The 16,199-nt window shown below is 44.5% G+C and overlaps 1 protein-coding gene across 1 annotated transcript in view; it reads left to right on the forward strand.

Moving 5' to 3' along the window:
* arhgap35a (Rho GTPase activating protein 35a) overlaps window positions 1–16,199 on the forward strand; it is a 59,393-nt gene that overhangs the window by 32,691 nt on the left and 10,503 nt on the right. Inside the window, exons 2-3 of the mRNA XM_069706418.1 lie at window positions 6,857–10,702; window positions 15,289–15,430. Coding sequence (XP_069562519.1) covers window positions 6,971–10,702; window positions 15,289–15,430 — 3,874 coding nt within the window. The 5' untranslated portion in view covers window positions 6,857–6,970. The remainder of the gene's footprint in view (window positions 1–6,856; window positions 10,703–15,288; window positions 15,431–16,199) is intronic.

Consider the following 16,199-nt stretch of genomic DNA (forward strand, 5'->3'; position numbering starts at 1 on the left):
CTTCTTTTTCGCCCTTCTCACTCTGTCCTTCTGCCCTCTGAATAGGAAGTCCATTCTTTCAAGATGCTTTCTTTATCGGACTTGAACCTTGGTCCTTCGTCTCTTCTAGCTTCTTCCAAAGTTCAGTCGGAGTCCTGAATTTCTGATTACATTTCATTTAGCTGACACTTTTATCCAAAGCGACTTACAATAAGTTGATTAGATTGTGAATACAGTCTTCTTCCTTCTGATTTCTTGCATTCTCAAATGTTGAGTTATAGTTGAAAGTCTTTGTCCCTCGTGTCCTTTTTTTTCCTAGTCTTATCCTGCGTCCTTCCTCCTCCTGTCTTTTCGTCTACCTCTGTCCTCAGGGGGTCTATCAGTAACTCACCCTTCAGATCTGCAGTGCCAGGAAGAAAGAGTAAATGGAAGTGAACATATAGCTGAGAGCTTCGTGAAAAGCCACATGGCAGTGGCTCACTAAAAGCAAAAAATCGGAACAGGAGTGTTACTAGCCCGGAGCAGCAATTGTGCAAAAATGTACAACTGCAATATTAGAATATATGGAGTTGCTAATTATTTATAAGCGTGTTTCTATGTCAGTGCACTGTGAGCCTATACACGTGTCAGTGTGCACATGTGCAGCGTGATAGAGCTCGAGATTTTTTTGTTATCTTTGGTCTTTTTTTCATTCAGTTATCTCAGCGTGCCATCGAATCACACTAATGTGCAAACAGCACAACTTGTGATCCTGCAAATGGAAAGACGCAAGTAGCTGTAGCTAATCCACAGAGTGTTCATAATCCCAGGCATCATTGACCAGCTGTCCTGGATCAAGACCTGGATATGTGATGGTACGCAGATATGGTTTTTGCACACGAGGACGAGATTTTGAACATTGTAGGGCAATTCAATTTTTGGTATTTTAAAGGCCCATCTGGGGACGGGCACAGCAAATTAGCTCAGGCTATAAATGCTGCGGTGTGTCCCGACACAAATACACATTAAATAAAACGTGTCTAAGAAAAAAAGGCACTTTCTGGATGAATGGATGAAGTGACACTTAGTTTAGCGAATGGAAGTGTCTCTTTAGAAGCTGTGGCCCAGGTGTAATCCCACTGCTAACACACACATGGGGTTTCCCCTCGCCATTCCCACGCTATCCTGTCGCCAACATTTCCCACATAGATCTTCTATGAGTCTTCTATGAGTGGGGCATCTTCTATAAGATGACACACTCCTACTTGCTTTAATCCCTGTGTCTTTGGTTCAGATGTCTTAAAGTTGCTCAGAAAAAAAATACCGTAGTCTTATTTATCGTGTCACTCACACACCAGGCAGCTTCTTGCGGGCCATAGATAATTTCAAAAGGGCCACATCGGGTCCGCACGCCCCGAGTGGAATACGCTTATTTTATGCTACATGTGAGATATAGGTTGATTGATTCAGACTGTGCTGAGCTTTTGTGGTTAGTTTTAAGTGTTCTTTCAGGAATCATTTATTACATTTGGATATGCTTATGTGGTTTCGCTGGTGTATTTTGTTTGCCTGGCCGCATGTGAAAAGCATTAGTAGTGGTATGATTGTCATGTTTATGTCTTCTGTTGATGCATGCAGAAGATTGAAAGAGTGAGGAAAGTTGTATTTCCTGTTTGGGGAGAGATAGATGGATGCACCGCGTTTGTGGAAAAAGACAATTTACTTCTGTTTTAGTGGATCCACTGTGCCACAGAGTACTGAATGTGGTGTGTGGAGGCGTTTACATATAAATACATATTCATTTGAATAACTGTTTAACACATGTCTGTGTGAGGATCAGTAGTTGAGCGCTATATATTTGCATTTTCTTGTTTTAGACCCCGTCACATCTGCGTTCACGTCGTATTTTTTTTTATCTTCTCCTTCACTCTGAACATTCATCTCTCTGTTTATACCCTCGTCCAGTGAGAGAGACACAGCCTGGGCAGGATGTGGTATCAGTGTAGGGACTGCCCCCACCCACAGCCCTGACGCTTTGGCCACGACCCTAGTATCTTACTAATGGACAACAAATCTCCAGAGAGGGGGAGAGAAAGGGTGTGTGTGATAGAGCTCGAGAAGAGTGAGAATAGAAAAAAACAAAAACATCTTGACAGATGGGGATGGGAAATCTATATGATGATGGTAATGTTCTGGGTGAGATGAGAGACGGAAAAATAATAACGGAGAGGGGAGCGGAAGTACAGCTGGCTGAAGACTTAAATTGTGCAGAAGAGGCAGGAAAAGAAAACATGTTTTTGGACTGAAACAAAGGGAGGGCTGGCCACAATTGTGTTTTAGAGAATAAGAGTGAGAATTTTTTTTTCTCTACTCCCTCTCTGTCGTCATCATCATCGCCATCACACTGCTTCATGACTATTTCATGACCTTTGTTTCTGTCAACTCCCAGCCTTTCTGACTGTGTGCTACTGTACAACCAGAGGGTTTGCTGGGAAACCGGGCTTTCTCGTTTAGTTTTCACTAAGAACCATGTGGCAGTCAGTTAGACATATCGAAAAGTGCTCCTTCTTATATAAGAATTATATTTGCGCTCTTTTTTTTTCTTCTTTCTTTTTTACTACATTAGAGAAATTCTTCTTTTGTTTGCACATGATATTCATATAATCTACAAAATACTTTACACTTTTTTCTCACTCTTTCCTTACAGATTTAGCTTTCGGGAGTGGTTATCACATTCAATCCATGTGCACTTTCTGTTTAGGCTCACATACTAGTGCAATAAGGATTTTGTGGTATCGCAAAACATGCCCGACTGATAATTACTCCTAACTTTTGTAACTCTGAAGTGAAAGGAATGCAGCCACCCCGTGAAGGCTACACGTCTCTCTTTATGGGCAGTGAACACAGCCGCTCCCCTGCTGCCCTTTGTAGCACGTGTTATGTTGAACTTCACGCCCTGCCGCCCCAGTATTAGCTTCAGGCTGCACTCCAATGCTCTACAGATGCATCCTATCTTCTTTGGCTTTTCTTGTCCTTGAGACAGTCAGTGACCTAGAAGGGGCTTGTTTAGTCAAGGCGAGATGACGGTTTTCAACTGTTTTGAACCAGCGCATTGATAAAAGCTTGTGAGAGAAAGGAGAGACGTAAAACAACAGGGAAATAGAAATGTGCTTTTTGGGTAGGCCGTGCTGTTTGTGATTAGAAAGGGGGTGAGCGATGCGACGGGTCAGACCCCGACCCTTAACTCATCCAGGCCTCGCCACGCCCTGCCCCTCTTCCCTCAGGGGATTCCGATGTGCAGCTCACATGACCCAGGCGTCTGACCTTTATCCCCTTCCTCTCGCATCCATTCTTCTCTATACCCCCATCCTCTCCATGTGAACTAACTTCCCACCCTCTGTTGTCTCCACAATGCCTTCCACTCCTTCCTGCATCTCCTCCACCCACCTCCTACTCTGTCTCTCCTTCTCTGCTTACCGTCATGTTTCAGGGCAGAGGCAGATGCAACGCAGGCCCAAACCTATTTCTGCGTCAGCCCCATACAGCCCAGGGCCTCGAGACACTGGTATGTGGCTGGACATGCGCACCAGACACCAGGCCTCAGGGTGAACTGGAAGACTGTTTGCCTCACTACTCTGCAACTGGACTGCTGCACTGAGGCTAGTCGAGCACAGGCAGGGATTTCTTTATAGGAAAGAGGAAATGTATTTCCTCAATGACTAGATCTATTGTGCACGAAATAATGCAGTTAGTCCGCTGAAAAAAGCTGAATTGTGCAGCTGTAGTGCCATATATATTGTGTGTTTCTGGCTTGGACGCAGCAGTCAGTGACTGGGGCATTTTCTTTTTCTCTATTATTGGCTGCTGTGTTATAAACAGTTGCATCATCATCATCATATAAGACTGTCCTGAAAACTGCATCTTGTCTATTTTCTTTGCCATTCTCTTTGAGGTTATTGCAAATAACATTGCTCTAAGTAATATATACACACACACACACACACACACACACACACACACACACACACACACACACACACACACACACACACACACACACACACACACACACACACGCACATATATTTGCACTTGAGTGAGAGTGATATCTGACTCACACAATGTGTATGAGCTCGGAGGATCACATACACAGCGTGCACACAGGAGCATTATTAGAAAAAGATAGGTGGGGTCAGCAAAGCAGATGTCAGCATTGCATCTGAGAGTGTTGAGCCTGGCCAGCCTCAATGTCTATATTGACTTTCGGAGTGCTTGACTGTATTTAATCCCAACACTCTCGCAGCTGGGTACCAACATGACCTATTTCACAAACGACACGTTTGTCACCAGGATGTTGATCACAAAGGATCAAATTTGGATAGTTTATGTGTGCATACGTGCATGTTTTCATCTTTATGTGTTAGGTGGTGCGGGGTTTTTGTGCTGATGTGGTTCTGTGCCAGGGCCTCCTTGCTTATCTGTTAGGGTAATACCCTCTGTCAGCTCGGTCGACAGCTACTTCAAGCATGTCACAATAGTTTATTCTGCTGGGATGCTGTTCACAGCGATCTTTGCAATAGCAGGGCTCATAAAACCCATACCTGAAATCCCTTTTGGTTGACTCCAAAAGAAAAATTTACGAGTTACAATAGAGTAAATGATATTAGCCTCACATAACTGTAATAGCACTGAATTAAATTGATATCAATCAGTAAGTAACCACTAATAAAGTGGCAGCTCTGCATATCAGATATCATTTAATGGTGGCCTTAATGTCAAATGGATTTAACCTTTTCATGTCTGTGAAGCTGGTCACTGGATGGCACAGGAAGGGATCATGTAGACACACTATATTAAAAAAGATTATTAGCAGGCTGAATGCATATTCTGTTAAACAGTGGGCCATATCCAGGGGCAGCAGGCCATGTTTTTTTGTGGCTGCTTGCCTTTGAGACGGTGTGCTCTGTAATGTGAACATTACTTGGTCAGGACACAGGTGCGCTTTTAACCTGCTGACTTTAGCTCTGTAGATTCCCCACTGCAGTTGTTATCACCCAGTCAAGGCTGTTTAGGCTGTTTATCTTTCTAACTGGATGTGTTCTGCGATCATAGATTTAATGTGGATGTGGAGGCACACAATGAAAAACATATATACACTGGTACACATACACACATACAGGCAAGCAAATAGAATCATGTATGCATTACATGTACTTACAAGAGAGCTTTGAAAAAGAGGAGCATGAATTAACCATAATTCCCAGGTCATATACTTACTCGAACGTATTGACCACCGCATGTTATTATTACAGGGATTTGGTCTGTCTCCAGGTGCCTTGATACATTTTACATGGATGTTTCCTCTCCAAATATCAAAACACAAGACATTCTTTTTGATATTGATTCCTTTTTCTGCCGGCGCTGGGTTATACACCTGCTGAAGCACAGGGGAGGTCTTGCCTCTGTAATGTTAATTCACATCCTGATAGGAATGCATATATAGCGAAACAAAGGGTTTAAATGCTTTGCCGTAACTGTCAGCTTTGAACTTCGATTAGTGGCACTCAGCTTTTCACGTAAGACTCAGAGATACAGTATACAGAATATCTAATAGTCTACACATGGGAGGTGTGAAGTTTCTTTTTTTATCTACTGGGTGTTCTACTGTAGTGAGTTTCTGACTCCACCTACCATTTCCTTTTCATTGTCTACCCCTCTGGTGAAGCAGTGTTAGACTTTGAAGTTCATCTTTGTGAATCCACAGTTCTCTGTTGTCTGACAAACTCAATTCAACAGCAATGAAGGCTTTGTCTGCTTTTGTGCTCTCTGTCAAAAGAGCTATTCATGATTAATAGTGGTTTTAATGTCTGTTTTACTCCATTAATGCCTCAGTTACGACACAGAGGGGCTGGTCTCATGCTCCAAGCCTGTGTGTGCTGGATGTTTTACAGATTAGGAAGATTTTTGTTTCATAACAAATTGTGCTTCGAACGAGGACCATTTCATGAAGAGCATCCCCCATCCCTCATCCCCTCTCTCTTACCAATTTATTTTTAGGTCTGATCTAGCAATGGATTAATGAAATTGGCCAGTCATCTAAGCCTCGGCATATGTTCCTAGGTGTGCGGGTCTTTTTCTTGTTAGCACTGCACTGTTGTGTATATTTTAGGTAAATATGGTAAGACATGCGTGTTGGTGCATTAGAGCCAGCACTGATCTGTTGGTGAGAAACATAAGAAAACATGTTTTTGATGGAGACGAGTCGGCTAACAGGCAATGCAGCCTTTTAAAATGCAGATGGCTTTCCCTAGTTGGCCAATTAGTAACTTTAGCTCTGGAACACTTATCTGCTTTCATCTTCTTGTGTGTGTCTTTCATTGGGGGTGCAGGGAGCTTACTGTGCCAGTGTGTGTTTGTGCTTGCGTGCATGTGTTTGAGTGCACTGATGGTGAAAACCCCACATAACTTTATTCTAATGTTGCTGGCAGCAAGACGACCGACCATACTGTAGGATGAAAGATAATAAGCCAAAACACACATCGAGTCTCAATGAACATGAGAGTGAAATGTGGAAGGCACCACTGTTAGAGCTGCAGTCCTGGCAGCATTAAAATTAAATGAGTTAAACTGGGGAAAAATTGCCTTTAACTGAGCTACGGCTGGGTTAAGTAATGTGCAGCATTCCGGCAGCTTTGCCAATGACCTCAATCTTTTCAGGAAACATTCAGTGGAGAAATAGGATCACAGATTAAACATTATTAACAGAGCATAGGCACATAGTAGGAATTTAGATGAGGGGCACAATAGCTCTCTAATAATAAAGACTGTCAATGGAATATTTTTTCTGTATTTCTCTAGATTAATTGTATCTCGCTCTCTCTCTCTCCCTGTCATGCAGGGCCAGACCCCAGCCCAGTGAGCACCACTTGCATGGAAACCCTGCTTGGCAGCCTCCTCCTCTCCCTAGAGCTAGCAGCCAGCATGGCAGGATGAGCCTCTGCCAGTGATCATAATGGCCAAAAAGCAAGATGTCCGGGCACCCACCTACAACCTGATCGTGGTCGGGCTGTCTGGCACAGAGAAGGAGAAAGGCCAGTGTGGTGTGGGCAAGTCCTGCCTGTGTAACCGCTTTGTCCGGCCGAGTGCAGATGACTTCTACCTAGACCACACCTCCGTTCTCAGCACCAGTGACTTTGGAGGCCGTGTGGTGAACAATGACCACTTCCTGTTCTGGGGAGAGGCTGGAAGGACAATGGAGGAGGGGCCAGAGTGTCGTATGAATGTGGTGGAGCAGACAGAGTTCATTGATGATCAGACGTTCCAGCCACACCGTAGCACGGCACTCCAGCCTTACATCAAGAGGGCAGCATCCAACAAGCTGGCTTCGGCTGAAAAGCTGATGTACTTTTGCACAGATCAGCTGGGGCTGGAGCAGGACTTTGAACAGAAACAGATGCCTGAAGGCAAGCTTATGGTGGATGGCTTCTTACTGTGTGTAGATGTTAGCCGGGGTATGAACCGTAGCTTTGAGGACCAGATGAAGTTTGTCACCAACCTGTACAACCAGCTAGCGAAAACGAAGAAGCCTGTGGTACTGGTTCTCACCAAATGTGATGAAGGAGTTGAGCGCTATATTAAAGACTCGCACACCTTTGCCCTCGCCAAGAAGAACCTGCAGGTGGTAGAAACATCAGCGCGCTCTAATGTCAATGTTGACCTAGCCTTTCTTACACTGGTTCAGCTAATAGACAAGGGTAGGGGAAAGCCCAAGATTATCCCTTACTTTGAGTCCCTGAAACAGCAGAGTCAACAAATTGCCTCAGCCAAAGACCGCTATGAGTGGCTGGTCAACCGCATTGTGAAGAATCACAATGAGACATGGCCTGTCGTCAATCGCCGCATGCAGTCAGCCCCTGAGTACAAAGACTATGTTTTCCTTGAGGGGACTGCTAAAGCCAAGAAGCTCTTCCAGCAGCACGTGCATAGACTGAAACAAGACCATATAGAGAAACGTAGGAAGGCCTATCTAAGTACTCTGCCACAGGCCCTGTCTGTATTGTTACCAGAGTTGGATGAGATAGACCACCTGAGCTGGTCTGGAGTTCAGAAAGTCCTGGAGACAAAGAGAGATTTCTCCCAGTGGTTTGTAGTGCTAGATGATACCCCTTGGGAGACCACACCACACATTGACAACATGGAGGATGACCGTATCCCCCAGGACCTCCTGGAGACCCCAGCATCTGAGACTATCTATGAGACCCACCTGGAACAGCTAAGAAATGACCGCAAACGGGCTGAGATGAGATGGGAGTTTAAGGAAAAGCTAAGTGTCTCTCCTTTCATCACGCCAGGGAAACCGTGGGAGGAGGCCCGAAGCTTCATCATGAATGAAGATTTCTACCAGTGGCTAGATGAAGCCGAATATCTGGATATCTACAACAAACACCAGAAGGAAATCATTGACCGGGCCAAAGAGGACTTTCAGGAACTGCTTCTTGAATACTCTGAGCTCTTTTATGAGCTAGAAGTGGATGCAAAACCTAGTAAAGAGAAAATGGGAGCCATTCAGGAGGTGCTGGGTGAGGAGCAAAGATTTAAAGCACTGCAAAAGCTTCAGGCAGAAAGGGATGCTCTGGTATTGAAACATATCCACTTTGTCTACCACCCTACAAAGGACACCTGTCCCAACAGCCCCCACTGTGTGGACAGTAAGATAGAGCAGATACTAGCCTCCAGATTTCCCACACGCTACCCATCATCAGACAGCGCAAGACTGGAGGGGGGGAGGGCTGAGCGGATAAATCTCGTCATTCTAGGGAAAGATGGGCTAGCCAGAGAGATGGCAAATGAGATAAGGGCCTTGTGCGGCAGTGACGACCGGTACGTGTTAGATGGCAAGATGTACGAGTTAGCCCTTCGTCCCATAGAGGGCAATGTACGTCTGCCAGTCAATTCCTTTCACACACCAACCTTTACACCCCACGGTTGCCTATGTTTGTACAATTCAAAGGAATCCCTCTCCTATGTTGTTGAGAGTATAGAAAAGCTTAGAGAGTCCACGATTAGCAAAAGGGAAAGGGAAAACAGCTTAGCCCATCTCCCGCTGTCCCTCCTTCTAGTCACCAAGCGGGGAGTGGGGTCCATTGGGGATATTGGGGGGGAGACAGCTCAGACACTCATACATCAAGGACAGCAGGTGGCTGGAAAGCTGCAGTGTGCCTACCTGGACCCTGCCTCTCCAGGCATGGGTTATGGCCGTAATGTCAATGAGAAGCAGATCAGCCAGATGCTGAAAGGCCTCTTAGAGTCACGGAGAAACGTAGGAAGCAGCTCCCCTCCCTTACCTCCTCCATCCTCTGCCTTCAGAGACTCTCAGTCCCAGCCAGTGCTCGAGGCAGACCTGAGGATAGTCATGTGCCTGATGTGTGGAGACACGTATGACCTTGACCAACTCCTTGCTCCCTTTATTTTGCCCCAGCATTGTCGTCCGGCCTCCAGCCTCAGTAGTGGCACCTCTGTTCTGCTAGAGCTCAATGTAGGAGGTCAGAGGCAAAACATGGAGCTGTCACTGCTCTCCTTCCATTCCTCATTCTCCCTCCGCAAGACCGGCCTGGTGCACGGCTTCATTGCAGTTTACTCTGCTCGCCGCAAGGCCTCTATGGAGACTTTATGTGCTTTCCTGTGTGAGGTCCAAGATATCATCCCAGTCCAGTTGCTAGCAGTAGGGGAGAGCCAGATGGAGCTGTCAGACTCGGAATCAGCCAAGGAGCAAGTCGGCCAGGGAGAGGAACTGGCCCATGAAATAGAGGCCAGGTTTAACACAGTAATATGTGGACATGGTGGCGTTGTGGGGGGACTTCACAAGATTGACCTTTTCCAGCCCTTCCTCAAAGAAGTAATAGAGAAGCGCACTATTGTTGAGGCAACACACATGTATGATAATGTGGCTGAGGCATGTACAAATGAGAGCATCAGCCCTCGCTGTGGCTCTCCCAGTCCAGTTAACATCCTCATGGACTCGGAGGACGATATCGAACCATCACCACCTTATCCTACCCTGAGGGAGGATGGCAGTCTCAGCTCCCACCTGGGAAGCTTCAAGCTGCCAGATCTGGATTCCAGTGATACCTTCTCTGTCATTTCTGAGCTCAGCACTTTTGAGAGCAAGTTGAACAACAAGGTTCCTCCACAAGTGAAGCCCAAGCCTGTCCGTAAGGTTAACCTTGGCCCTTACATGGACCAGCAGGGAGGCCCCAACCGCCGCTCATTACCCCAAGCTGTCACATGGGCACCAGGTAGCGATGGTGGCTATGACCCCTCAGACTACGCAGAGCCAATGGATGCTGTGAGCAAACCTCGACCCACAGAAGAGGAGAACATTTATTCTGTCCCTCATGACAGCACACAGGGCAAGATTATCACCATTCGCAACGCCAACAAAGGTCACTCAAATGGTAGTGCTGGAGGGAATGGGTCAGACAGTGAGGCAGATAGCAGCTCACTGGAGCGCAGGAGAAAGTTGTCTGCCATGGGGGTAAAGCCAAAGCTTTACAGGGACCGATCCAAACGGCTTGGGAAGTTCAGTAGCTTTAGGACGAGCTTCTCCATCGGTAGTGATGACGAGATGGGAGGGCCACCCAAGACCAGCCAGGATGAGGGTGGAGCCCAAAAGGACAACTCCATCGAGGAGATTGAAGATCCGAAACGGAGAAATATTCTCAAGAGCCTGCGCCGAAATACAAAGGTTAGTGTTGTTGAATGTGTTTGACTTAAACATGTGTGACATATGGGTTAAGGGGCTAAAAATGAACACTTGTATTATAGAGCATTTAAATTTGATTTGACCTAACTATTCCCAGCTATTGTTATTTTACAACACATCTGTTGCTCAAGTACATTTCTATAATACGTTTTCTCAATACGTTCTGAATGAAATGTACCGTGGTCTATTTAGGTTTTATTTGGCATAATAAGTGCTACTTGAAGTCGTAAAAAATAATTTTTGATCAAAACACTTACTGTGAAATATATTTAGTGGCTAACTCAGCAGTGCAGGATACAGTTTACTTTTACCACTTTGTCTGCATGTATATACATGTTTTTATAAATGGACAGAATGCACACAATGTCCATAATCCCCAGTATAATTAGTTCTTGGCTGGGATTCAACACCTGCTTTGCTTTGGTAGATAACTGTTTATTTTTAAAGTCAAACAATAACTGATGACTGCTTGTATAAAGTATATTCCCTCTGCTCTCTGAAGCTAAGCGCAATGAAAACATAACATACCGTAGGGGTTCTTCTGAGAGCGTGTCTGCCATATTTTTCCCTGACCGCTCTGTGGGAGCCCTCTCAACTAGCCAGATCATCAGAGGAAAAAAGAGACAAACTCCAGTCAGTAAACTTCTATACCAGAAAGCAGAAACTCCTAATGAATAGAGACAGAGCCAAACTATGCTCTGTGCTGATTTTTTTGTTGTTGTTGCTGCTGCACATGTAACATGTGTATGTCTGGTTGCATCAGGTTTCCCATTATACGAGCGCCAGCATAAAAATGTTGGGCATTTTTTGACTAGAAATTTCTGAAAACATCAGATGGCAATTCTTTCTATAGCAAAACGTAAAATAAAATCAATGTAAACTAATATTATAGTAGCAAATTAGCTGTTCAGGACATAATACTACTAACAATTACTAAACGACAGCCACTAAAAAAAGAGAGTAAGAATCTCTGTTCTGTCTCACATGTTGCGAAACTTGTTGTGTGTCTTGATTGCCAAAGGACAAAATGTCAATAGTGATCTCGTGATTGTTATCAGTGTCATCTTAAGGTAGTGTTGTTTGTTGTTCACTGTTGTGACACTACATTGAAGTATGTCCCAACTCGTTCCAAAGACTCCCAATTCTTCCCCGTCACTTTGACTTTGACACTTTGCTTCCTTTCTTTCGTTCTCTTGTATTCACGGTGTTTTGTCGTATTCTCCTGCTGTTTCATACATTCTGCCTCTCACATTCCTGTCACTCATTTTTTGCTTTCCCCATTATGTTGTCCTCATATCTCTCTTTCCATCCCTTTCATTTGCTAGTTTTTTTTCCCTACAGGTATCTCCTTCTTCGCTTCACTTCTGTCCTCCCATATCCTGCTTCTTCCTGTGCATGTCTCTTGCCCATGGTGTGGTGATACGTTTGACCTTATCAGCCTGGTATGCTGTTCATCCGCACACGTGGTGTGGTACAGAAGCTCAACAGGAGTTACGGCTGTGTATGTTGCGCTTGTGCATCTGTGATAATTACCATGGCTGTCAGTAAGATGGAACAGAAGGGGGATGATTAATGTTTTCACACACTCAGCTGTGATGTCCAAGTACCTGCAAGGAGGCTGTCTCCTCACATAGTTCAACTACCTAGATGACATTCTCGAGTACTTGATGTCATTTGTCCTCCTGAAAATGTGTGAGGACTACTCAAACACATGGAGGCAGGGGTAGGTTGTTGGTCAGTTCCTGTAGCTCTGACCATTACCCGACCCTGTGCTCTGATCCTTCCCTCGTAGACGGGCAAGACATAAGGGGGATCAATAAAGTACCACGTGACTCATTATAAACCTGCACGTTTCAAAACAAATCCCCAAGAAAGTTTAAGCGAGCAGGCTGTTGATGAGTGTAGTCATCATTAGTCTAATTAGTGCCTCTGATGTTTGCCCTACAGCAAGTCTGGGATCTGGATATCCACATTACTGACCATTATCGCTTAATTGTGGTTATAACAAAGTGATCAAGTTCCATCACCTGTTTTCTAAGCATCTGTCTCAAAGATAAGAGTCTATTTTCAATCTGCTGCAACCTGAAATCCCCTCGGGATGACGTTTTATTGAGTTATTTGGTCATTTCAGGGAGATATATTGCAGCAGTGATCTGTGGCTGGTATTGAACCAGCCACTCCTGTTAGCGTCTTGTCGGCGTTAAGGCAAAGTCTGATTTTCAGTTGTGTTTAAGGTGAAGGTTTGGGTTTATGCAGCATAAACATTTTTCTGGACAGAGCCTTAGGGTACCGTCCGCCACTCTGAGTCATGACGAGTAGGAACAAATAATTGAAACTATATTCTGAGCCCATTTTAAAAACCCCTTTACCTCAGGCAGTGACCAACTGTGTCTGTCATGATCACCCTCCCTCAGCCAGAGGCCGGAAACGTTTCCTCTCTCTCCTCTGTAGCTTTTTTTCAAATCTCCTCAGCCAGCAAGAGGAATGTTTCAAATTCCTCAGTCACCTAGTTTGTCCAGTGTCCTCATGCAAGAAATAAGAGGGAGACAGTCAAAGAAAAGGCGAAAACAGCCTTGGAGAGAAAATGGAAATGGAGAGAAATAAGAGTCATTCCACTTTAGAACAGCTTTGTGTTTCAGCGTCCTACTGTGTGCAGTGTATGAAAGTGTTCACCACAGTGTCTTTATGTTATTAATAAGGATGTGTTTTGTTTTTCTTTTGTGGTAGAGGTCTGTTTTGTCTTCTCGGCTCTGGCAACATATCCTGTCTCAGTCAGCAAGTAAAGGAGTGGCCAGAAGGCAAAACTGCAGGGAACAAAACAGTGAGAGAGAGGGAAAAGTGGGTGCAGAAGAGGAGGAGGGAGGAGGAATATAGAGACAGTCTGCTAAACTGAGATAGGGCACAGATATACAACACAGTCAGTGTGATAGGACACAAATAAATTATGAGCTGCTACTTGGAGCTAAAAACCAAACAGCACCGTTCCCTACTGTTGTAGTGTCTGGTTTTTCATTACTGCTCTTAAATTCAAATGAAGGCTCATGGGGGCGTTTTGGGCACTTATGAACACATCAATACACCCTTCAATTTGAAGTGTAAGGATGTCTGTAAGTTAATATTGGGAGTCATAAGAATGGGAATTCAGGTTAGGAAATGATCATGTGGCATACTAATAGAGATAACAACAGTAACTGACTGTCTGGGAGACTCTGTAGTTATTTAACCTGTAAATGTCTCAGCACAGGCCCTGGGCCCATCAGCCTTGTTGAATGAAGTGCAGACTCCTCTAGTCAGCCAGCGAGTGTTACACTCTTATCGCTTGACGTTTTGTTGTTTTTATCACTTTACAAGTGAATGACAGTGACAGTGTCCTGTGTTTATTATTGAAAAGCCTGAACGATACTGGATCGTTGAGGCCAATATCAATACCGAAAGGTATCTATAAATAGATGTATTTTACGTAAACATTTTATGACAAGGTGCATGTAAAGATATTTAACAGTTTAATGACACTCGCATACCCATAAAACATAAATGCTCGAGCTGTAACATCCACATATTGGCCAATAATTTTGGACTGCAGATGCATTGGTCGGGGTCCTTCAGGTAGAATCCCAAGAAAATATACTGCAGATAAACAAGAGTAACTTCACGAAATGTTCAAACACCAGGCGGTGCAGAAAAGTCCAGGTGAGCATTAGTTCATCTGCTGAGCCTAATGAATATTTCTATGCTTGTTTCCTTGAATACCACTCTGACTGAGCGTGCATATACGTGCTATTGAAAATATTTGGAGTGCAGCGAGGCTGGTATCTGGAGCAGAGGGCACGCTGGGCTTCTTCTCTCTAATGAGCACTCCTTTCCTGTGTCTGTCTGTCAGGCCTGTGCTGCACCCACGGTCTATGTGTCCAGCCAACCATGCCTCCCTGTCTCACCACCCGGCCTGCCAGTGCAGAGCCTCGGGGGGGGGCCTGACGGACTTACTAGAGATCCAGGCCTCGGGGGCCTTCAAAACATTCCCACTGAACACCATTAAAACGTAGTACAATTACCGCTGATGCCTCGGCCGTACGGAGAGGCAGGCCGAGAATGTTGCAGAAGGGTATTCGAGGTCTCTTAACTGGAGTGAAATAACAGGAAGGTAATTAAACAATGAATAAGAGGGTTTGATTATGAGAGAGCTGCAGTGCAGTCGTAGGGAAAGAGAAACACAGAATACAAAGAGAAGGAGGGTAAGAATGAAGAGATCGGCGAATGATGGTGGATGAAGGAACTGATGTATATCTCACTGATGTACAGAAAAGGGCTTAAGACAGGAATGTGTGATTACTTATCATTTTAATGTGTAAAGGAATGTGCGGGATGGGTTTCAACATAAAAACACAGTCACTTAAATAAGGTCATAGCCTTTTCCATCGAAATCAATCCATTTCAAAAGCAATGCCTATATGCTCAAGTTCATTTTGGAAATGTGTGCAGTGTTACTGTTAATCAGTCTCAAATAATGTTGATGTTTTGTCTTCCACCAATCTTCCACCAATTTTGCTTCTCTTCTTTTTTTTTTTCAGAAACCACGATCCAAACCCAGACATTCTATCTCAAAACCCATCGAAAGCAACTACTTTGGTATGCCGCTGCCCACCGTGGTCACTCCTGAGAGACCAATCCCAGTCTTCATCGAGAAGTGCATCCGTTTCATCGAAACGACAGGTGAGAATCTGTTTTACTCAACGAGGAGTATCACAGCTGTTGTTTTCAGTCTTTTAGGTGTTAACACTTGGAAAATTATTTCAAAGGATCCATTCTGCCTCTGTGTGTGCTTTACCTGCCTCCTTTTATTTAACTCGTTTCTTTACTGGTGTATTTTTTTTCCTTATCTTAATCCTCCTCTCTGGTGGGATTGCTGCCAACTGTTCTTTAAATCTCTCTTTTTCTTTGTTCAGGTTTGAGAAATGGTATTGGCTTAACTGTAGGCTTTACAGGTGGGCACATACAGGGACATGAACTGAGGATTTAACCTACTTTTTGATCACAAAAGTAGTAAAGAAAGCTGACTACAGTGCGATAAGATCAGTGGAATATGCGGTGTCCTGATTTGCCTTTGCATAATACATATATTTAGGGTTTGTGTGGCATCTGAACCATCTGAACCATCTGTCAAATGGTTCGAGTAAAAGCATAAAAAAGGACTTGGTATTGCTTTTATTTCCTGTGCTTCCAGTCACAGTATTATGTGCTAACTTTAGAGTGAGTCATCAGATCAGATCAATGTGACAATGACAAAAGCCAAAGGGATTGTAAGCAACAGATACGATTGTCACGAAGTATAATGTTAGTGGAGTGTTGTAACTGAAATCCTCTCCTCTCCTCTCCTCTCCTCTCCTCTCCTCTCCTCTCCTCTCCTCTCCTCTCCTCTCCTCTCCTCTCCTCTCCTCTCCTCTCCTCTCCTCTCCTCTCCTCTCCTCTCCCTCTTCCTCTT

Source organism: Brachyistius frenatus, unplaced genomic scaffold (assembly GCF_029030835.1).
Source record: "Brachyistius frenatus isolate BFR_SWC_R1_liver_20210118 unplaced genomic scaffold, ASM2903083v1 Contig_62, whole genome shotgun sequence".
Taxonomy (NCBI): Eukaryota; Metazoa; Chordata; class Actinopteri; family Embiotocidae; genus Brachyistius; species Brachyistius frenatus.